General features: G+C 48.2%; 2 protein-coding genes across 4 annotated transcripts in view; one reads left to right on the top strand and one right to left on the bottom strand.

Annotated features, from left to right (window-relative positions):
• The window catches only part of LOC133628870 (vesicle-fusing ATPase), a 67,541-nt gene extending 66,351 nt beyond the window's left edge, over window positions 1–1,190 (bottom strand). For 2 of the 3 annotated variants that reach the window (XM_062018762.1, XM_062018763.1), the window contains exon 1: window positions 1,116–1,190. In XM_062018762.1, the coding sequence (XP_061874746.1) occupies window positions 1,116–1,127 (12 nt within the window). In that variant the 5' untranslated portion in view covers window positions 1,128–1,190. Of the gene's footprint in view, window positions 1–770; window positions 827–1,115 lie in introns of those variants that run through there. The other variant, XM_062018764.1, reaches the window with a different exon arrangement.
• A 2,521-nt stretch (window positions 1,191–3,711) lies between these two features.
• LOC133628726 (meiosis-specific coiled-coil domain-containing protein MEIOC-like) lies at window positions 3,712–16,902 on the top strand. Its single transcript, XM_062017475.1, has 9 exons — window positions 3,712–3,742; window positions 5,261–5,331; window positions 5,427–5,552; window positions 6,571–6,728; window positions 6,856–6,960; window positions 8,442–10,275; window positions 11,665–11,799; window positions 14,687–14,867; window positions 16,679–16,902. Exons 1-9 carry the CDS (start codon window positions 3,712–3,714, stop codon window positions 16,900–16,902), a joined length of 2,865 nt encoding a protein of 954 aa, XP_061873459.1.
• Window positions 16,903–18,002: the final 1,100 nt, after the last annotated feature.

An 18,002-nucleotide genomic window follows, 5' to 3' on the forward strand; every position in this document is an offset into this window, starting at 1 on the left:
ACCACCCAGACACACCATAGCACAAAAAAATATGACAAGACCTGTTCCCCCACAGTCTCAACCACAGAACTGTTTTGCCAAGACAGAAGATTTCAGCCTGAGGACGACACTGGTGAAAAACATGACTTTCATAAGCTGATATGCAGCAAAGTGTGACTGAGCTCACAGCAAAGAGAAGAGCAACCTTAACTACATCTTGCAGCACTTGGAGATGGATATCTGAAAATGGAGGGGATATACACAGCACTACGAAAAGCACCTGGACTGCCAAGACTGTTCCATCCCATTCTGAGGCCTTTTGGGCCACTTATTGGTGGTTGCTTAGATAATATCAGTAAGATAATTGTTTTTTTCATTAAAAAAAAGGAAAAAAACCACTGCACAACCTTTGAGGTGTGTTTTAACACAATAAAATTTGGACCCAAATTGCAGCACAGTGCTTGGCTGGTGCCCACAGTGCAGAAGAGCCTCTACAGCCTCCAAGAGCCCCACAGGTCTACCCCATATCCCACAGCATCAAGGGGTTGCCAGGGCCCACCGGGAGAAGGGTGCTCCAGACAGAGCCCTAGAACCTCACTCTACAGCATCAGGGAACCCTAAATCCTGCCCCACACCCCCAGGGAGATGAGTCATCCTGGCTTCATTGTGCACCTGAGGGAACCCCCCCAGTCGTGCCTCACACCTCATCACCAAGAGGCCACACCAGCTTCACAGGATCCCTGGAACCCTAAAACCTCACCGCACAGGGAGAGAGGTCCCTCTGAACTCACACTGCTCCGGAGGGAACTCCACGGTCCTGTCCCACATGCCACATCACCCAGGGGCCACCTCAGCGCCGCCGAGGGATCCTACAGCAACTGCCCCACAGGGAGAGTAGCCACCCCGGCCGCACAGCGCCCTCAGGGCCCCCACAGCACTGCGGGGGGCTCTCCGCAGCCCCACTACACTCTCAAGGGAACCTACACCTCCCCCAGGGCTGAACAGCCAGCTCGGCAGCGGGGCTGCGGGAAGCCGCGGAACCGCCCCGGCGCCCAGCGAGGAGCAGAAGCGGAGGAGCAGGCAGCGCCGGGGCCGGACCGGGCGGCAGGGTCGGCCCCGCGCCCCGCCGCACTTACCCGCCCCGCCATCTTGCCGCTGCCTCGGCCCGCAGCACGCGCCGCCTCTCAGCCGCGCCGCAGCCAGTCCCGCCCCGCGGCCGCCAGGGGGCGGCGCAGCGCAAGCGCCCTGCGGGGCGGCCCCGGATCGGCCAATCACTGACGGCCGCCTCCCGGCACCGCCCGCCCATTGGCCCAGAAGCCGCAAGGGGCGGGCGTTGAGCCGAACGTCACCTGGGCGCGCTGTCGTAATTGGCCCGTTGTGCCGCGTGCGGAAGAGCCGCGGTTCCCGCCGCGGGCGCTTGACGGGGGCGCTGCGCGGCCTCCCGGGCGCCGGTACCGGGCCCGGCCGCGGGGAGCGATCTCCGGCGGGCCCGGCCGCACCGCGTGCGCCCAGGACCGGGATGGGCCAGGCGGCCCTAGGCGGCGGGCAGCCGGCTGGGGCCGGGCCCTGCGGGGGCACCGGGCGCGGCACGGCCCCTGCCCGCAGCGCCTGTCAGGGCACGGGGACCCCGCGCGTCCCGGGGGCCCGGAGCGTAGAGCCCTATCAGCACCCCATCAGCGGCTCCCGAGGGGCAGGACAACGACCCAGCAGCTGCTGCAGGCTGGGCACCGCAGCCTCCTCCCCAGCACACCAAGGGACTGACCTTGTCTCTGCAGTAGCTTTCCATCCAACAGCATCTGGCTTGTACTCACGGCATGGTTTTATGCTTTCTGCTGCAAATCACAGGTGTGAGTGAGTGTGACAGCCAGGTACCAGCAGCTCAGAGCTGCAGCTTCAGCCTCGCAGCACGTGCCCAAGCCTGGAGGCAACCCCACTCTGTTAAGGTGGACTCCAGCCTTCTAAAGCCATTTACTAGGCCACCACTCACAACTTGGTTGTCTTCTGCTCATTCCAGCTCTTGCCTCTCTGTGCAGCTGGCACAGCCCAGTGCTGTTTGAGCACTAACTGGATGTTTGCAGCCAGAGTTGTGGATAGGAATCCATGTGGAGGCTTGCTCCTGGGATCTGCTTGAAATAGTGCTCACTCTTAAGAGCAACAGATCACACTGGATAAACTGTCTGTGCTGAGATGAAAGAGGTTGTTGATGGAGCTGCAGCCTCCTGGGTAACGTTCTGCAGGCGAATGAAACTCCAATGATGATCTTTGGTCTCAGCTTTGCCTTGAGGGAGGAGGGCAACAAACACTTGGGCTCCAAAGCAAGGTTCCATACTGGCTCCAAAGCTGACCTCAACAGCCTAGAAATCAATTCAAGGAGCAATCTTTAGTGCATTAGCAGCCTGCCAGCACAGCTTCCTGCACAGGGTTCTGACGACATCATAAAGTATTGATGTTGATTTTAACTGCTGGTTTGCTGCTTTGGACAGGTGGCCATGTCATCCAGGGAGGACTGGCAAGCTCAGGGGGATCTGCGGGGAGCCACCTGAATGCCATGGGCCAAAGTGATCAATGCCTCAGGCCATGGATGTAGCTCAGTGGTTAAAGAAATCAGATCTATACCTGAACATGTTGTTGGCAGATCTAAACAGTGCAAGAATTCAGCGACACCATGTTGTTCCTGCTTGAACAACAGCTGAGCTGTGTTTCTCAGTCTGTGTCCCATCCTCACCTGCACCAGGGAAACATCTCTGAAAAGCAGTTGTTAAGTGCTGTATGTAACCCCTTGGCTGTACCTGCCAGGCATCTCTCGTGGGGTGGAATTTGCTTGCAGACCTCTGTTACTTGTGAAAGCAACATGCCTCTATCATGATGACAGTACCTGCATTCTACCTTTATCTGCCCAAACAACAGTGTCTCCATATTCCATAAAGCAAAATAGCTTGAGAAATGATAACAAGAGCATGGCTTACTTTCAGGGCTTTTCAGTTTCCCTTAGTCGTTTTTACAGAAAGCAACACCTGGCACACCTGAACCAGCAGTAAGGAAGCGAGGAAGAGGTGCCAGCACAGAGGCTCTGCTGCTGGAATTGGGCTCCCTCATCCATCAGGTTTCCTCTAGCTGTTCCCTCCAAGCCAGAAGCCACAGGTTCCCTTTGGCCTTGGGCTCCCCAGGCTGAGCCCAGCCAGTCCTGCCACAAGGAGCCACGCCATCAAGCCAGGGCCTACTCTTGCACAGTTAACATAGGCTTCCTCTCATTGCCGTGGTCAATGCCCAGAGCTGTGAAGCTGTGGTCGGGCTCTCCCAGGGGAGGCCTGTCCCAGCACAGAGGCCCGATGGCAGCGGCTGACGAGCAGCCTCGCTGCGGAAGGGCCCAGGCGGTGCCTCACACAAGGCCCGAGTCCCGGGACGACTCCAGCCACTCGCCGGGTCCCTCACAGGACAGGTACGTCAGCCAACCGCCACCCAGCCTCACCGCGGCCCCAGCACTCACCTTCCCAGGCCAGGCCAGGCCAGGCCACGCCGCTCCCCGGGGCCGAAGCGGCAGCGACGGAAGCCGAGCCGTGCCGAGGCGGAGCACGGCCGCAGCGCCAGCGCCGTCTCCGGGTTAACAAGGCCTCCGCGGCCCCTCATTGGCGGAAAGCCTGAGAGAGCTGATTTTTCATTGGCTAGGCGCAGCCGCATCGGGGCCAATAAGGAGCCAGCTCCTGTTGCCATGAGGGCAGCGGCGGCCCCTCAATGCCCAATGACCGCGTGGAGAACCGGAACGGTCACGCGGTGTGGGGAGGCGCGAGGGAGCGCGGCGGCCGCTCATTGGTCGGGCGGCTCAGGGCTCGACCAATCGTGTAGAGCGCGCGGGGCGGGGCGGCGGTTGGGCGGGCGCGGAGCCAACGGCCGCCCGTCGCCTCAGGCCGCCCGCCATGGCCGCGCGCGGGGACAGCGGCCGAGCGCGCCGCCGGTAGCCGCCGCCGTCCCGGGGATCGCCCATGGAGGTGAGCGCCGGGGCCGCGCCGCGGGCTGCGAACGGGCTGGGCCATGCAGCTGTCCTGTCGGGGACCCAGAGCGGCGCTGGAGCTGTCTCAGGATTCGGGCATCGCCGGGCGCCGATAACCGAGCGGGACTGAGGCTGAGGGAGGCCTCGCGCCTCCGCCCTCAGTGTGTCCGCATCCGCGGCCGGACTTGCCTCGGTGCCGCGGCCTCCTGCGCCGGGTCCGGCCGGTGTGTGGTGACGAGTGCTGCGACACTGGACTCCGGAGTGTCAGCGAAACGCTCTTCGGTGGCCTGAAAAAGTTCCATCTGGGGGGCAAAAATGAGCGTGTACGGATTGGGGAAGGATGTCACAGGCCTGAGGCTGCTCGCTGCCCCTGTATGTGTCCTCCTTTGAGATCACAAGTCATGTCCGTGCTGAGGGAGGGGATAGCTGAGGAGAAGACGTGGTGTAATTAGTGCAAGCAATGGGCCTGTGCCCCACACCGACTGTGACTGCACGTTCATGTGTTTGGAAAATGAGTTTGAGGAAAGCTGTTAAACCATTGGTGTAAGTGCGGTGTAAGCTAGAGGGAGACCATGGCCTGTGTGTATTAGATGTGTAGGCTGTCTGCATGCTCAGGTAGCCATGGAAGAATACTTGTCCAGAATACATTCAGAACAGTAATCCTGTGAAACTTGAACTTGTTCTGAATTTAGTTTCAAATTGGCTGCCAGGGAAATACTTTTAAATGTTACACAAATAACTTATTTTGTGAGCTAGAGATTTTTTAACTAGTTTTAAATTTTCCTTGGGTACCTCACCTTTTGAAGAAGGCTGGAAAAGACACCTCACGTTTTGTTTTATTTCCATTCCTTGTTCCCACTGGCCACCTATTTCTGAGCACTGCCAGGCTGGCAATGAGGAGAGGGCTGTTTCTTAGGTGAAAGTTTTTTCTGCCACAGTTACAGAACGGGGCACATTTTCACCATAGCTCCCAGTATGCATATTATAGCAAAATTCTACCTCCTGGTATCCAAAAATACACATAGACACATTCGTGTGGTGTAAATGAGGTCATAGGAACAGTGATGAAAGAATAAGAGGTGTCTGGTGATGCACAGGAGGCTGCGTGACCCCTCTACTGTTGGTGAAAGAGATGATCATTCTCCTGCTCTATAGCTGACATTCTTCTGTCCTGGTTCAGATGCTCAGAAGTTCAGCTGGTGTAAATGCAGGTTTCCTCTTAACTTGCACCTCCTCTGTCTTTGAACACCTTGTGCATTGCTTGTGGTTTCTTGGGTTGAGCTTTCCCTACAGGTAAATATGAAAGCGTTCTAAAGTCCATCAGTAGAACATCCTTGAAAAATCAGGTGGAGCAGAATCCACGGGTAAAGTGGTAAAGAAGCTGGTATAAAATCTGCAGCTCTGATGTCTTATGTATAATCACATCTTTCTTCCACTTATTGTCCCTTGTCTCGTGCAGCCCAAGGTCTCCTTCCGAGGCGGCAGCTGCTGCTGGAGCGGCGCGGAGGCTGGCGGGAGGCTGAGCGATGTGTTCGGTGGTGGGCTCACAAGCGCTGGGTCACTGTATGGCTGCTACAAATCACAGGTTCGGGGCATTCCAAACGATCGTCTTATATCTGTGGGGGAGTTTACATTTGCTTGTAAGCAAAGTGTTCAAAAAGTGTTACTAATACATTTGCTGATGAATCTAAATCACCAAGATTGATTTATTCATTGTAAATCTCATAATGTTCATCAGAAAGGATGGTGGGTCTTTTAAATGCAGTCATAGATGAAGCAATATGTGATGTTCAGGAAAACAGGGTTTCCCTGTGTACTTCATTTTCCTGTTAGCATTAATAATTGTCAACAAAGTGAGAAGCAAATGACTATTTTTAAGTCAGTTGGTAAGAAGGAGAAGCTGAGTTATTGCAACAGATAGACCCAGAGAGCCCAAAGATTGGTATAAGTCAGCCTATGGAGCAGGGAGTTCTTCCATGTCCTTCAGTCCAGCAACTGGGCATCTTTTCTTTGCTTATAGCAGTATTTTACAGACATGGGGAACTGAGATGTGAAGTCCTGTTCATGTTGGAAACAAAAGCTGGGTTTGTGTCTCACTTTATGGAGCTGCTAAACTACTTTGCTTCATAAAGAAGTATATTGTGTGTCTGTAATGTTCAGCCCTGTGAGAACAGCATTAGTTTTTTCACGTACTGAGATAAGGAAACATATTGTGTTTAAAGCAAACAAACAATTGCTCCTTTTCACATAAAAGTGAGTAGAAGACCTTTCCTCTGGAAAAGGATTGGCTGCAAGTTTTCTTCAGTAGCTTAAACAACCTGTAACAATCAGGAGGAAGGGAATGTCTCCCCAGTCCTGTCTGTCATCATCTATTAGAAACTGGTGCAGACGTTGTAGGCTGGTGAGGCCTGACATTTTCACTCCTATGCATGTGTGCACTGCGCAGAAGTTCCCAGTAGTGTTGGGTCAAAGATATGTGGCTGGCTTGCTTCTCAGGCTCTGGTTGCTCCAAGAGTGAACTGTTACAACCACATAGAGTAATGCAATAACAGGTTGGTGTCTTTAATATTAAAATCAATGCTTTTATTGTACATAAAATGCAGAATGAAGAAAATGTAGAGCTACCTCAGATGTACAGTTCTTCCCAGTCAGCATCAGAGTACTCAGCACTGGTGGACTCTTCCCTTTTATATGTACCATGGTCTACATATGGAGATGACACTAAGCAGCCTGCTGCTTCTCAGATTAACGTGAAGTCCAGGTAGCCATCTTTTGCAGAGAGAGAATGTGTGTGTTGATGCAGTAGATGGATTGTATTTTGTTTAATTTAACTTATGAAACATTTTGAGTCAAATACTTGTTTTAATTAATACACAATTGGTTTTCAGGATTCAACCTGAAAGGAATGATTATGGCAGTGAAACAGATTTATATGGGCTTGTGTCTAACATCTTGGAAGAACAAGATAAATCACAGCCGTACTGTGCTGAGGGGTGAGTGTGTTGCCATGCAAGTGCTGCTGGCGTTCTCTTCCTCTGACAAAAACTACCCATGCGGATCTCGGTGTCCGTGCTCTCTTAGTCATCTCTGCATCTGCTGCTGGCAAGTCCTCGTGCTCTTTACAGTTTTCCTTCTTTCCCCCTAATTGTCTAATATTTTGCTTGTGATACTTAAAAGCTTTTCTCTAGGTACTCAAATTACATGGTTGCTTCTGGCTTTCTGGTATTTACAGAATTCTTTAATTGGCATTTTTTACATAAGCTATTAACAGGCATCAGGGAAATACTGCACTCAGATAACTCTGCCTGAATATATGCCTTGGCCTATATTTTTATTTCTTTTAGATCAAGATTGAATTCAGTTTTTAGATTTCTTAATTAATCTCAAATCACAGAAAGAATACATAAAACAGAATATCACACATTTTCACAGTTGCCTGAACTGTCAGAAGAATTCCACACAAAATGAATGTTTCTTGATGTTAGTAATACCTAAGTAATATTTTAATACCTGTCAGATATGCCAGGATTCTAGCAGCTGAGGAAACTATTAGACAGTCATAATAACTTGTCACAGGAGGATTCAGATCCTGCATCCCCAAGATGCTTGGAGAGCTCACTGTCTTTGCTCAGTATTGTAGGTCTAAGGGATTAGAGAGGGAACCCAGTCCCCAAGGTTCCCAAGCCAGGCATCACTCTCCCTTTCTGTCTTCCCAAGCAATTCCAATGATTTCTGTATGTGTGCCGAGCTCTGTGCCTGAAGGAAACTTTCAGAGTCACTCTTGATCAAGAGAGAGCTTCCTCAGTCCTTGTCTTCAGGCAGTTAAGGTTGGATTTCTGTTTCCAGTGCTGCTAAATTAGCAGGGACTGTCATGACTTCCAGGCACAATTCCATTTTTTACTTAGTCTGTTTACAATCTTTTTTCTTGACATTCAGTGATTTGATTATTCTGTATTAATTTATGGTAATTAGTGGAAGAGAAGGAAATGTGCTGCGATGCTTATTCTTGATCTACCTGCAGGAAGCAGTGTAAGCCAGTGTAAAGCAAGTAGGATTCTGAAGCAGTAAGCAAGATGATACAGAGAAGTGTTCTGTCTGGAGAGCTAAGACGTGGCTTTTAAAGCTTGTGGGTGGTTTGGGATGTATGGCTATCCCAACTTGTTGCTTAACCAGGAGTATTTTGATGGTGATGAATAATAAATCTCTTGGCAGAGTTGACTGGCAGTAGGTTGATGTGTCCCTTGAAGGCATTGTTCATAGCTCCTAAGGTGTATGGGGGAGTTTAGACAAGACAGAATCTGTTTTCTCATATGCTTAAGGGAAACAGCAGTAAAGACAGTAGTGAGTAGAAGTTGCAGTAAGACACTGTTGAATTGATCGAGATAAATAATTAGGTTCTTGAATGTTTTTCTGCATTTGGGAATAGAAGAGCACCACAGACAAGGATCTAACCATGTATTTCTTGTTTCTCAAGGAGTTGTCCTTCCAATTTGAAGTCAGTATGGCCTGTGAACACAGCCAGGGTCCTAGACCCCCATGACCTGTTGCCAGAAACTAAAAGACCAGGGGTTGGAGCTGTCTCACAACAGAGTTTCTATAGCAGCGAATCCATCCCTGCTGCTGATAACCACTATGTGCAAAGCAGCCCCCTGGCACCACAGCAGGAGGAGTGTTACCGCAGCTTTGCCGGCATAGACCTTGGGGAGCAGGGCTTGTACTCTGCCAGGAACGACCGCACCAGCTGTTGCAACCTGCAGACCCCTGAGAATGTAAAGACAACACCTGTCTATCCAAACTACCCATACATAAAATCCACCTTTGCACCCCAGGGGGGTTACTCAGAAGTAATCAAAGACTTGGGAGCTGATTCTTATCCTTATGGAAGGGAGAAGGTGTGTCCCAAAGCAGCAGATGTGCAGGCACACCAGAAACAAGCAGAAACATTTCTTCCACAGTTTCACAGATACAATGAAAACACAGATTGTAGTAGATACACTGAATATTCTCAGGTCGGTAAAGTAAAGCCTAACAAAAGCACCAACTGTAGCCTCCAGGAAAATAAAAAGTTAGTGAATGGGAGTGCTGAAGCCCTGTCTCTGAACACTGAACCGTATACTCAGTTATTTCAAGTTAAATCAGGAACTCAGAAAAAAATAGAAGAAACCATTTCAGGTCAGCAAAACTTCACATTTCCCAAGGCTGTAGGACTTGTGTCAGAAAAAGAGTTTGCAAATGAAGCTTCATTCTGCACTGATTTGGGGCAGAAATTCGAATACGGGCTAAAGTCTTTTCCAGCTGGTCCAATGACTGGGGACTGTGCAAATGGTGTGGAAAAGCAGCAGTTCTCCAAGCCTGAGCTGCAAAATTCTGAATACTGTAAATCACTCCCACTGTTACCGAGCGCAGCGAACTCCTCAGCAGCTGCTAACGTGAGGCCAACCTGGAAGAACGTTCCCCCTAAAAACGCTGCTTCTGTCCTGCTTCAGAACTCAAGTCCTTTGATGAAACCAGATAATCATTTACCTGCTTTTCCAAAAAGCCCTAGTCATTCAAATGATTTTTTTCAGTTATCATCTTCTAATTTCCCTTTAAATAGTAATTTGTTTCCCAAATATTGCCAAGATAATCCTTTGTTTTTATCAAGTCTTGATTATAACGCTGCACGGTCTTCTGCTGGCGTGGAAGCACTTGTTAAGGGTGGAGAAGAGAATCTCCTTGAGTATTTAAGTGAAAAAAAATTAAAGCAGCCAAACGGATTCTGTGGCAATTGCTCAGCTCAGCAGTTTGGCATCATGGAAAATCTGAACAAACACCGTTTCCAGCTGAAGCCACAGAGTGAGCATTACGGTCCAGAAGGGCAAAAACATGCAGATGGGTTATTGCAGAGCAAGTACCAACATATATTGGAGGGTCAGTTTCATCTCAGGCAGGGGAGTGGCGACAGTAACACTGTCAATCCCCTGAGTTGCCTCCAGGCTCCGAGCTTTCCCAGCTCTGGCATGATGGGTGACTTCAGACAGAACCAGCAGCTGGCTTCAAGCGTGTTCCCTTTGAGATCACCTCACCCCTTTGGCCCTTCCATTGTCCCTCTGATGGAGTCTCAGGACTTGTTCTCCTGCAATGATTTAAAACGTTTCTACCCTTATTTTATTGATAAGATCTATGGTGACAGTGCTTTCTCTGGGTTTGGACCAGCCTTTGGACTTCAAAAGCAAGCTAAAAACCGCAGCGGGTCTGCCAGTGAGCTTCATGTTAGACTAGAAGAATGCTATGAACAGTGGAGAGCTTTGGAGAAGGAAAGAAAGAAGGTAAAAATAATTAAATTGATTCTGCTCTGTAGACAGATTTGATGTGTATCTCATTCTCCTCAGACCAGTTAGAGGTCACAAGTAATTCTCACTGTTAGGAGTTGAAATGCTTCATGGAACTGTAGAGTTAAGTGTTTGTTCCCCTCTGTATTTGGTCTGAAAAGAGGACTTTGAAAGGTGTGTAGCCTGTTTGGGAGCATAGCAAAGGTATCAAATGTTGCACCTAGAGCAAGGAATCGGTGACTCTCAGTTTCTGTGAGGTTGGGAGGATGTGTTGTAGGACAAACAAAGCCGTGATTTTACTGTGAGGGTGACGGAGCAGTGGAACAGGCTGCCCAGAGGGGTTGTGGAGTCTCCTTCCTTGGAGGTCTTCAAGACACGCCTGGACATGTTCCTATGCGACCTGATCTAGGTGGGACATGCTTCTGCAGGGGGGTTGGACTGGATGATCTCTAAAGGTCCCTTCCAACCCCTACCATTCTGTGAGTCTATGATTCTGTGATGTGCGGCTTTGTTTAAACATGGTTAATATGATGCATCTGGAAACTTTGAAAGCAATTCTATGTTGATTTGGGACTAAACTTTAATCTTTTGAGGAATTAATTAAATTTCTTAGGCCCAGCAGTTTTACTTCTTTCAATGAGTTGTTCTCACTCCGTTTCAATGAAGTCTAAACCCAAGATGTATTTGAAGGGTCTCTTTTTTAATTAATTTCTCCAGAAAGAGTGATATCAAACCCCTTGAACTAAAGACTCAGGTAGTTCTGTAGAAAGCCCTTCCTACAGCAATTGCCCTATGTGGTCATCAGCAGAAGTGCAGAGGGAGGTGGTGTCCAGACTTGCAGGGGAAAGTGCAAAAGAGAAAGAGAGATTGAAGTTGGGGATCTTGCAGTCAGGTTTCAACGTTGTTGTCTGATGGCTAAATAAAATATTTCATTTTAACCAAAAAAAGCTTTCTGTAACTGACTAATCTGTGCTAATTATAGGTTAATGGCTGACTTACCCACAACACTAAAATTAAATTGTTTAAAGTCCACATCTGTTTGCTCATTCTTTCCTGCTTTGCAATTTCTGGCTTGCCTCTGTTTTATTTACAAGCAGAATTAGCGGAGGTGTAGCAGACGTGAGAAGATGTAGCACTTCTGGTACACATTGTGTTGGCGTAACCACTCCAGTTGAACCACTTTGAGTATGGCAGTTCACTGAAATCAAGTGATTGTTTTACCAAATGATTAAATCCCAAAATGCCTGAATCCTCATTATCTGCTTTTAAAAAAATGGAAGACCCTAAGGGAAAGAAATTGTCTATGTTGTGTTTCTTCTTGTTTCTGTAATGCAGCACACTTCACAGCTTACATTCTTAGGGAGTTATTCTTTTGTTTTCCTGCAGACTGAATCAGCTCTTGCTAAGAATTTCCAAGGGAAAAAGGTTTCCAGTGCTAACAACATTTCGATTCCAAGGCTGACATCAAACCCATCAAGAGTTGATCGCTTAATTGTGGATCAGCTGCGTGAACAAGCCAGAGTGAGTTTTAAGATTAAAAAAAAAAATGTATCACATACATAAGATGGGTAAAATGATCAGAGCAGCTTTTCCAAAAATAGCTTTGCTCTTAAATGCTGTGCAGGGAATAATCTTTCAGCAGTCCTTGCTAGAATTTTTACAGCTCCAGGTTCACTGCTGGTGTTACCAGGGAGCCCACTGAGTGGCTGAGGCTCACGTTTACAGCCGCCCATGCCAGGAGGATGTGGTTTCTAGTACAAGAGTGCGCATGAGACACCAAGGCCCAGTCATCCAGCCTGTCTGCACAGCTCTAAGATGTGCCTGACTTTTGAGTTCTGCTTTGAGCAGCTCAGCAGAGATGTTCACTATAGATTGGTAGACATTGTATTAAGAGGAAGTATTTGTGGGGGGAAAAAGCAAATTGAATTAACGTTTTTAAGACAGACGTTTGCTTGAGAGTCTTGTGTTTTTTTAATGCAGAATAGTCATTTGATGCAACTTCAGCCTGAATTTCTATGTTATCAGTTCGGTGCTCGAGCCAAACAGCTGCAAGCTGTAGGGCAAGTGTGACTGGTGTCTTTTGAGCTGTCTGGCTGTCTGACCGAACGATGGTGCCTGTGTGCAGTACCTGCTGCTTCCTGAGGCAACAGCCTACACAGAATTCTACCAGGGAGGTTGGAGGGAGGAGGTGGGCACGGGCAGAGCTGATCCCAGCTGCCAGCACAATAAGGAAGCGGCTGCTCTGGCTCTTCTCAGGGTGAGAGGCTGCAGCCAGGCTGCTCATGCTGCAGAAGGAAGAGAAATGTGGGCTGAAGGCACAGAGCCGAGGCCTGGCCCAGCAAGGGCATATGGGATTAAAGGCAGCAGCTGCTGTTCAGTGAAAGGCTGGTTCATGGAGGAACCAGTGCCGTTGAGCTGGGCAGTCCCCAGGCAGAGGTGGTAAGAAGCAGTCGTTCCTGCTGGTCTCACAGAGGTGAAATAAGCTGTAGAGCTGCTTGCTGCCTGCTGAAATATGGCTTTGTGCAACTGCCTGTTTTGCTCATGCAGCTCAGCAGAGAGGATAGTGAGACGTCATGTAGGCTTAGTGTACACCTTGTACATGACTATTCTATGAACTCCAAAAGAACAGTGTTAGGAAGCTTCCATTTTCAGAAGGCTTATCTGCCTTTGCCCTGGTGCTAAAATCTCCTTTTACCATTTGAGGACCTAAACTTCAGGGTATAGAACCTCAGGCAGCTTATTTCTAGTAGTACAGACATCTGCATAGGCTGGGGAAAGCATTCTAGTTTCTCCTGCAAATACAATGTTTTGTGAAGAACAGTCATCAAAGCTGAGCCCCAAAGGTCAGTCCTTATCATGTGCTCTGTGCCCACTGCCAGGCTGAGGGTCTGTGGCTGGCACCCTGCTGCTCCAGCAGCCAGCCTCTGCAGCACCAGTGCCTTGCTGCCTTTCCCAGTGAAGGATCTGAATTAGTCAGCAAGCCTTGTGATAGTCAGAAGGGATCAGTTGTGCTTTGCAAGAGAGGGGCAGAAACAAATCTGTTCAGAAACAAATCTAGTGATTGTTAAACAATCTTACATACTTCAGTTTCATGTCCTACCGATGGATTCCTCAGTTGTTCCTGTGAACTTCTTCCTTCACCTGTTTTTTAAACTTGGCTTCTTTACAAATGTGAAATGTTGCTGTTTGAGTTTATTGCTTGTTGCTTCTGTCACAGTAACTCCCAGTTTATTTCTGCTTGCCTTTTTCCCCTTGCCTCCATGCTTTTGCTATATCTGAGGGAAAACAGGAGAAGCCTTGGCAGTGGAGCCTTCTCCTTTCTGAATGCTCTCTCCTAAGCCCTTGGCAAGGAGTGGCTGCTCTGTTCTGCGCTTGTCAATGCTGCCACCAAAATAACTGTCTTGGCCACTAGCCAGCTCTGAGGATCCTTGGGGCAGATTGGCAAATTGTCTGGGCACAAATGCCTTTGTTAGCCACCCTTTCTTACACTTTCAAAGCTCCATGCCAGTCATTCTCCTAGAGAAGCCTGCAGTAGTTCTGCTGCAAGGAAACGTCATGAACTTTGCTTTGCACTGTGCTCCCAGACCCTCAGTTTCTTATCTTTAGCCTGTGGATGACCGTTATCATCAGGTGTATTTATAGGTCATTGCCCAATGAACATTACAGGTTTGGAATGTTTTGGTTTCTATCTTTTTGCAGACCAGTAACCAGGTCCCTCAGGTGGTCTGTGAACCAGGACTTGCTCTCCAAGGGGAAATTTGTAGTAATATGACTGCTGTAAGATAAAACAAAATAAGAAAGATGCAAATTTTCAATTGACTAAGCAAAACTGAATTATTTCTGCATGCTTGTGCTTGATATTCTCTGCAAGAGCTCCATCAGTGCTGAGTGTGCATGCAGGGTTCCACAGCAGCTTTAGGCAACCCAACCTGAGGCTGCTGCTCTCCCACGTTGCCCATAGCTTTGTGCTGGCACCAGGAGATACCTGGGTGAGAACTGGCCACTCTCTGGGGGGGTTGGTTTTCACTCAGGTAATAGAAGCAGTGCTGATAGAAGGGAGGACCAGAGGGGTCTTGGTTCAGAGGAATGCACATTGTGGCGGAGCCACCCCTTGTTACACAGTTGTTGCAAAGTTGGCTGTGTCTACTAGCAACTCATGAGCTGGGCATCCGAATAGTCGGGTATTTGAGCTTTGCTGCTGTGCAGTGCATACCCAGGGTTCTATAGCTTCGGTTTTGGAGAAGAGATCCTGGGTAAGAATTTAAGTCAGCTTCAACTCTAACTTTATTAACTGTTCTCAAAAGAAAGTAATGGTTGTTATTAATCTGTTCCTCCTAATGTGGTTAATTTTCTTGTAAGTCTAGATGAGTACAGTTTGAACTCCTGTAACGTGTGAAATGTTCATTAGGTTGTGACTTTACTGGGAAAGATGGAGCGGCTTCGCAGTTCTCCCCTGCATGCTAACATTGCTACTGCCCTTGATAAACACCTGGAGGTAATTCATGTAGTGCAGTCACGTAGGAAAGATGAAATTGTAAATGCTTCAAATCGACAGAGGCAAGGAGCTGCCAGATGCCCAGATGACAGAGGTATAGCCATGCTTACGTCCTTCTGTGAGGGAGCTGAGAAGTTCTCTGTGTGTTGCAAAACAAAATGTGTGAGGGGTTTTGTATTAAAGCTCTAACTTTCTTTTCAGGGTCTAGAGTGTTGAGAAAGGCAGATTGGAGGGGGTTGGATGGTGCTTTGAGAGGAGACTAAAACTTGGGTTGAGAGATAAATGGGTGAAATCCATTTGGAGTGTGCTTATTCATTAATTAACTTGCAAGTAATGAAAAGGTAGTGGGGGGGGGGGGGTTAATGCATTTTGGGAGGCAATACCTACCTGTTGCCTCTTTCTTCTCCTTGCCTCTCCCACTCCTGTTGCCATGGCTTCTCTCACCATCTGTGTGTGTGTGGAGCCTCCTCAGTGTCCCCAGGCAGAACCTGTGCAGAGAGACCACCACGGCCTCACCTTAGGAATGGATTTCCTCTTCAGCATGTTCTGTCATGGCCTGACATAAAATACAAATAATCTTTTGGGTGGATACACAAAAATATGTTGGTTAGAATGTTTTTATTCTTAAATAAGAATAAATTCCCTTCGCTCTTGGGTGCAAGTCAGGGTAAATTCCTGCTGTCTGGGGTGCTCTGACCCACTGCTTTGTGTGGGACGCTTCCCCATGTTTCTGCCTTTCTTTCCACAATGGGATCAGGTGGATTATTTTACTCTGTGGAGTGTCCCATCCTGCATTTGTAATTCTCAAGTTTACTTCTAATGATACACTATAGCAATTTTTCTTTCCACCTGTTCACTATTGATCCTGTTTCTCTTTTCCTTGATTGATGTGACTTGTTAAGATGAGAGAGGGGAAAGGTTGGGTGTTGAAGGCCATGAAAATAATTGAGGCTGGCTTTACTTGACACTGCTTCTTAACCACACCACTGAGCTCTTTGGACCACTGAGCTCAGTGGTCTGGGCATAGCTGTCAAGCCTGGAGATACACTCCTTGAGCCCACTGCTTTGGGAAGAGGAGAGAAGGAAGTGGGCTTTGCACATGGCATCCAATCACTCACCAATCACTCCAATCATGCCCTCGGTTTGTCTGCCTCTCACCCTACCCACTAGCCGACTCCTGGCAGTTGGGGAGGCTTTTTCACACAGTAGATGCTTGAATGTAGTAACTGTATTTGCTGCATGTCTGGGGAAGCCTGGAGGAAAGGGCCTCAAGCTGTGCATCTCCCCTCCTTAGCAGAGCTTCCTTGTTGCTAATAGTTTTGGTTGGTTTGAGAAGAAGTCTTCTCATCCCAACCCTGTTTCCTCAGCCCTTCCTATTCCATCTGATCTGATACCAAACCCCTGTCTTACCAGGCAGGACCTGCCTGTTCTGTCCTCTGTTCCAGGGAGTTTGACTTCAAATTCTCACAGCATGGCATCAGCCAGCTCCAGGGGGAGTAGGTGTGCCCCTGCCCCAAAATAACGTGTGAGCTCTGCCTGACAGCTCCAGTGTCTGAAAGACTGAACTTGTTTCATCACACCTAGGCTGGAATTACAATCCAAGTATTATTTAGGCATTAAGTCACTGCTGTTGAATCACTGGAGCCATGCCTCACCTTACTCTTTTTATTTTCAAGTGGGGTGGGTTGTCACTCTTGCAGAGGTGATGAGTATGCTTTCAGAGCATGCCATGAACGAGCCAGTGCCTCACCTGTCTTAATACATGGCTTAGGACTGACGGGCAAAGGATGCACTTTGTGGGTCAGACACTAGAAAGTTTCACTTCTCTTAGCATTGCCAGGGTAGATGAATGCTTTTGCTGATGACCTGTGCCACAAAGACTAAAGCAGCGTTTCCTCCCTGCAGAAGTGTTTGCTCTGGCTTTGGCCATTAAAGAGATGAGCCTGTCAACACGGAGAGCGCGGACCACGCTGTGGTGTGCGCTGCAGATGACCTTACCCAAATGCTCAGCCAGGAGGCCGGAGCGAGAGAAGGCTCCTCAGGAGGCGGCACAGGCCGAAGCCAAAGCGTGTGAGGTGCTGAGGAGCTGCAGCATCCTGAGCAGGAGGGCTGAGGCCAGCAAGCACTGAGGCAGCGCCAGCGGAGGCAGCGGGCCCGTCCGCACGAGGGCCAGGAGAGGTGATGATACGCTCATTCCTTTTAATTATTTGTGAAGTTTGAACTACAAATATTCCTATTTAAAGCTGTGTCTTGATGAGAAGTTGAGTTTGCTTTAAGGGCTCTTGGGTTCTACTTAAACTGTTAACGTGACAGGCAGCGTGAGAGAGTCATAAAACCAAGCCGGTGCACGTTAACTTAAGAAAGAATCAGACTAATTAACAGCCAAGGTATTATTTAACATCTGCAGGTGAACCCTGGTGTACAACTCTTCCAGTAACTTTTTAGTTTTGCTTTAGGAAATAGGTTTTAAAATAATGATTCTTAAAGACCGTAGTGTTATGGGGTGTGCAGTCAGTATCAGAGACGATTGTGATGCGAAAGTGGTTTCCTTATCGAACTACAACCTGGAAACGGGGGGAAAATGCAAAGAAAACCCAACATTCATGTAAAATTAAATATTTAAAATACAAGTATTTATGAATTTGATATTTTAGAGTCTTAAGTTGGTGAAAGGAGATGCACCAGGTTCTACTAAATTACTGGTATGACCAAATTGCTGTTGTGAAACCATGCAATTTAGTAAATGTGTTGAAATCGTTTGGGCATGCTCTTAGGAAAAAAGAACCTCTGTTTTAAAGTATTTAAGCGTAATCAAACTGTGACTGGCACACGGGGTTGTCCTCTAAAGCCGTGTGGCAACTGAAATGACGAGTGCTGTTTTTAATACCTAAACTTTGCCACTGCAGGAGGTATTGCAGAGTTCTGCCATTGGAGATTTTGTTCAAGTTACTCTTTCGCTAGCTTGGTTTGAAACTTGGTTGTCATATTGTAAGACTTCTTAGCTCACCTCTGCATTTCTGACAGCTCTTCACACTTGGTGTTTATCTGCATGTCTTAATCCATATGAGAAACAAGTAACTTATTCACTGGTAGGCAATGTTGGTATTAGGTGGCTCGGGAGACACGGGGTTTTAACACTTCCAGCATCGCGTGTATAATGTGGGGATTAAATTTATTCAGCTGTCCTTGCCTAGACACCCTGGTCTTTTAAATGTCTGTGTTCTTCCTG

The sequence above is a fragment of the Colius striatus genome, chromosome Z (assembly GCF_028858725.1).
Source record: "Colius striatus isolate bColStr4 chromosome Z, bColStr4.1.hap1, whole genome shotgun sequence".
NCBI lineage: Eukaryota > Metazoa > Chordata > Aves > Coliiformes > Coliidae > Colius > Colius striatus.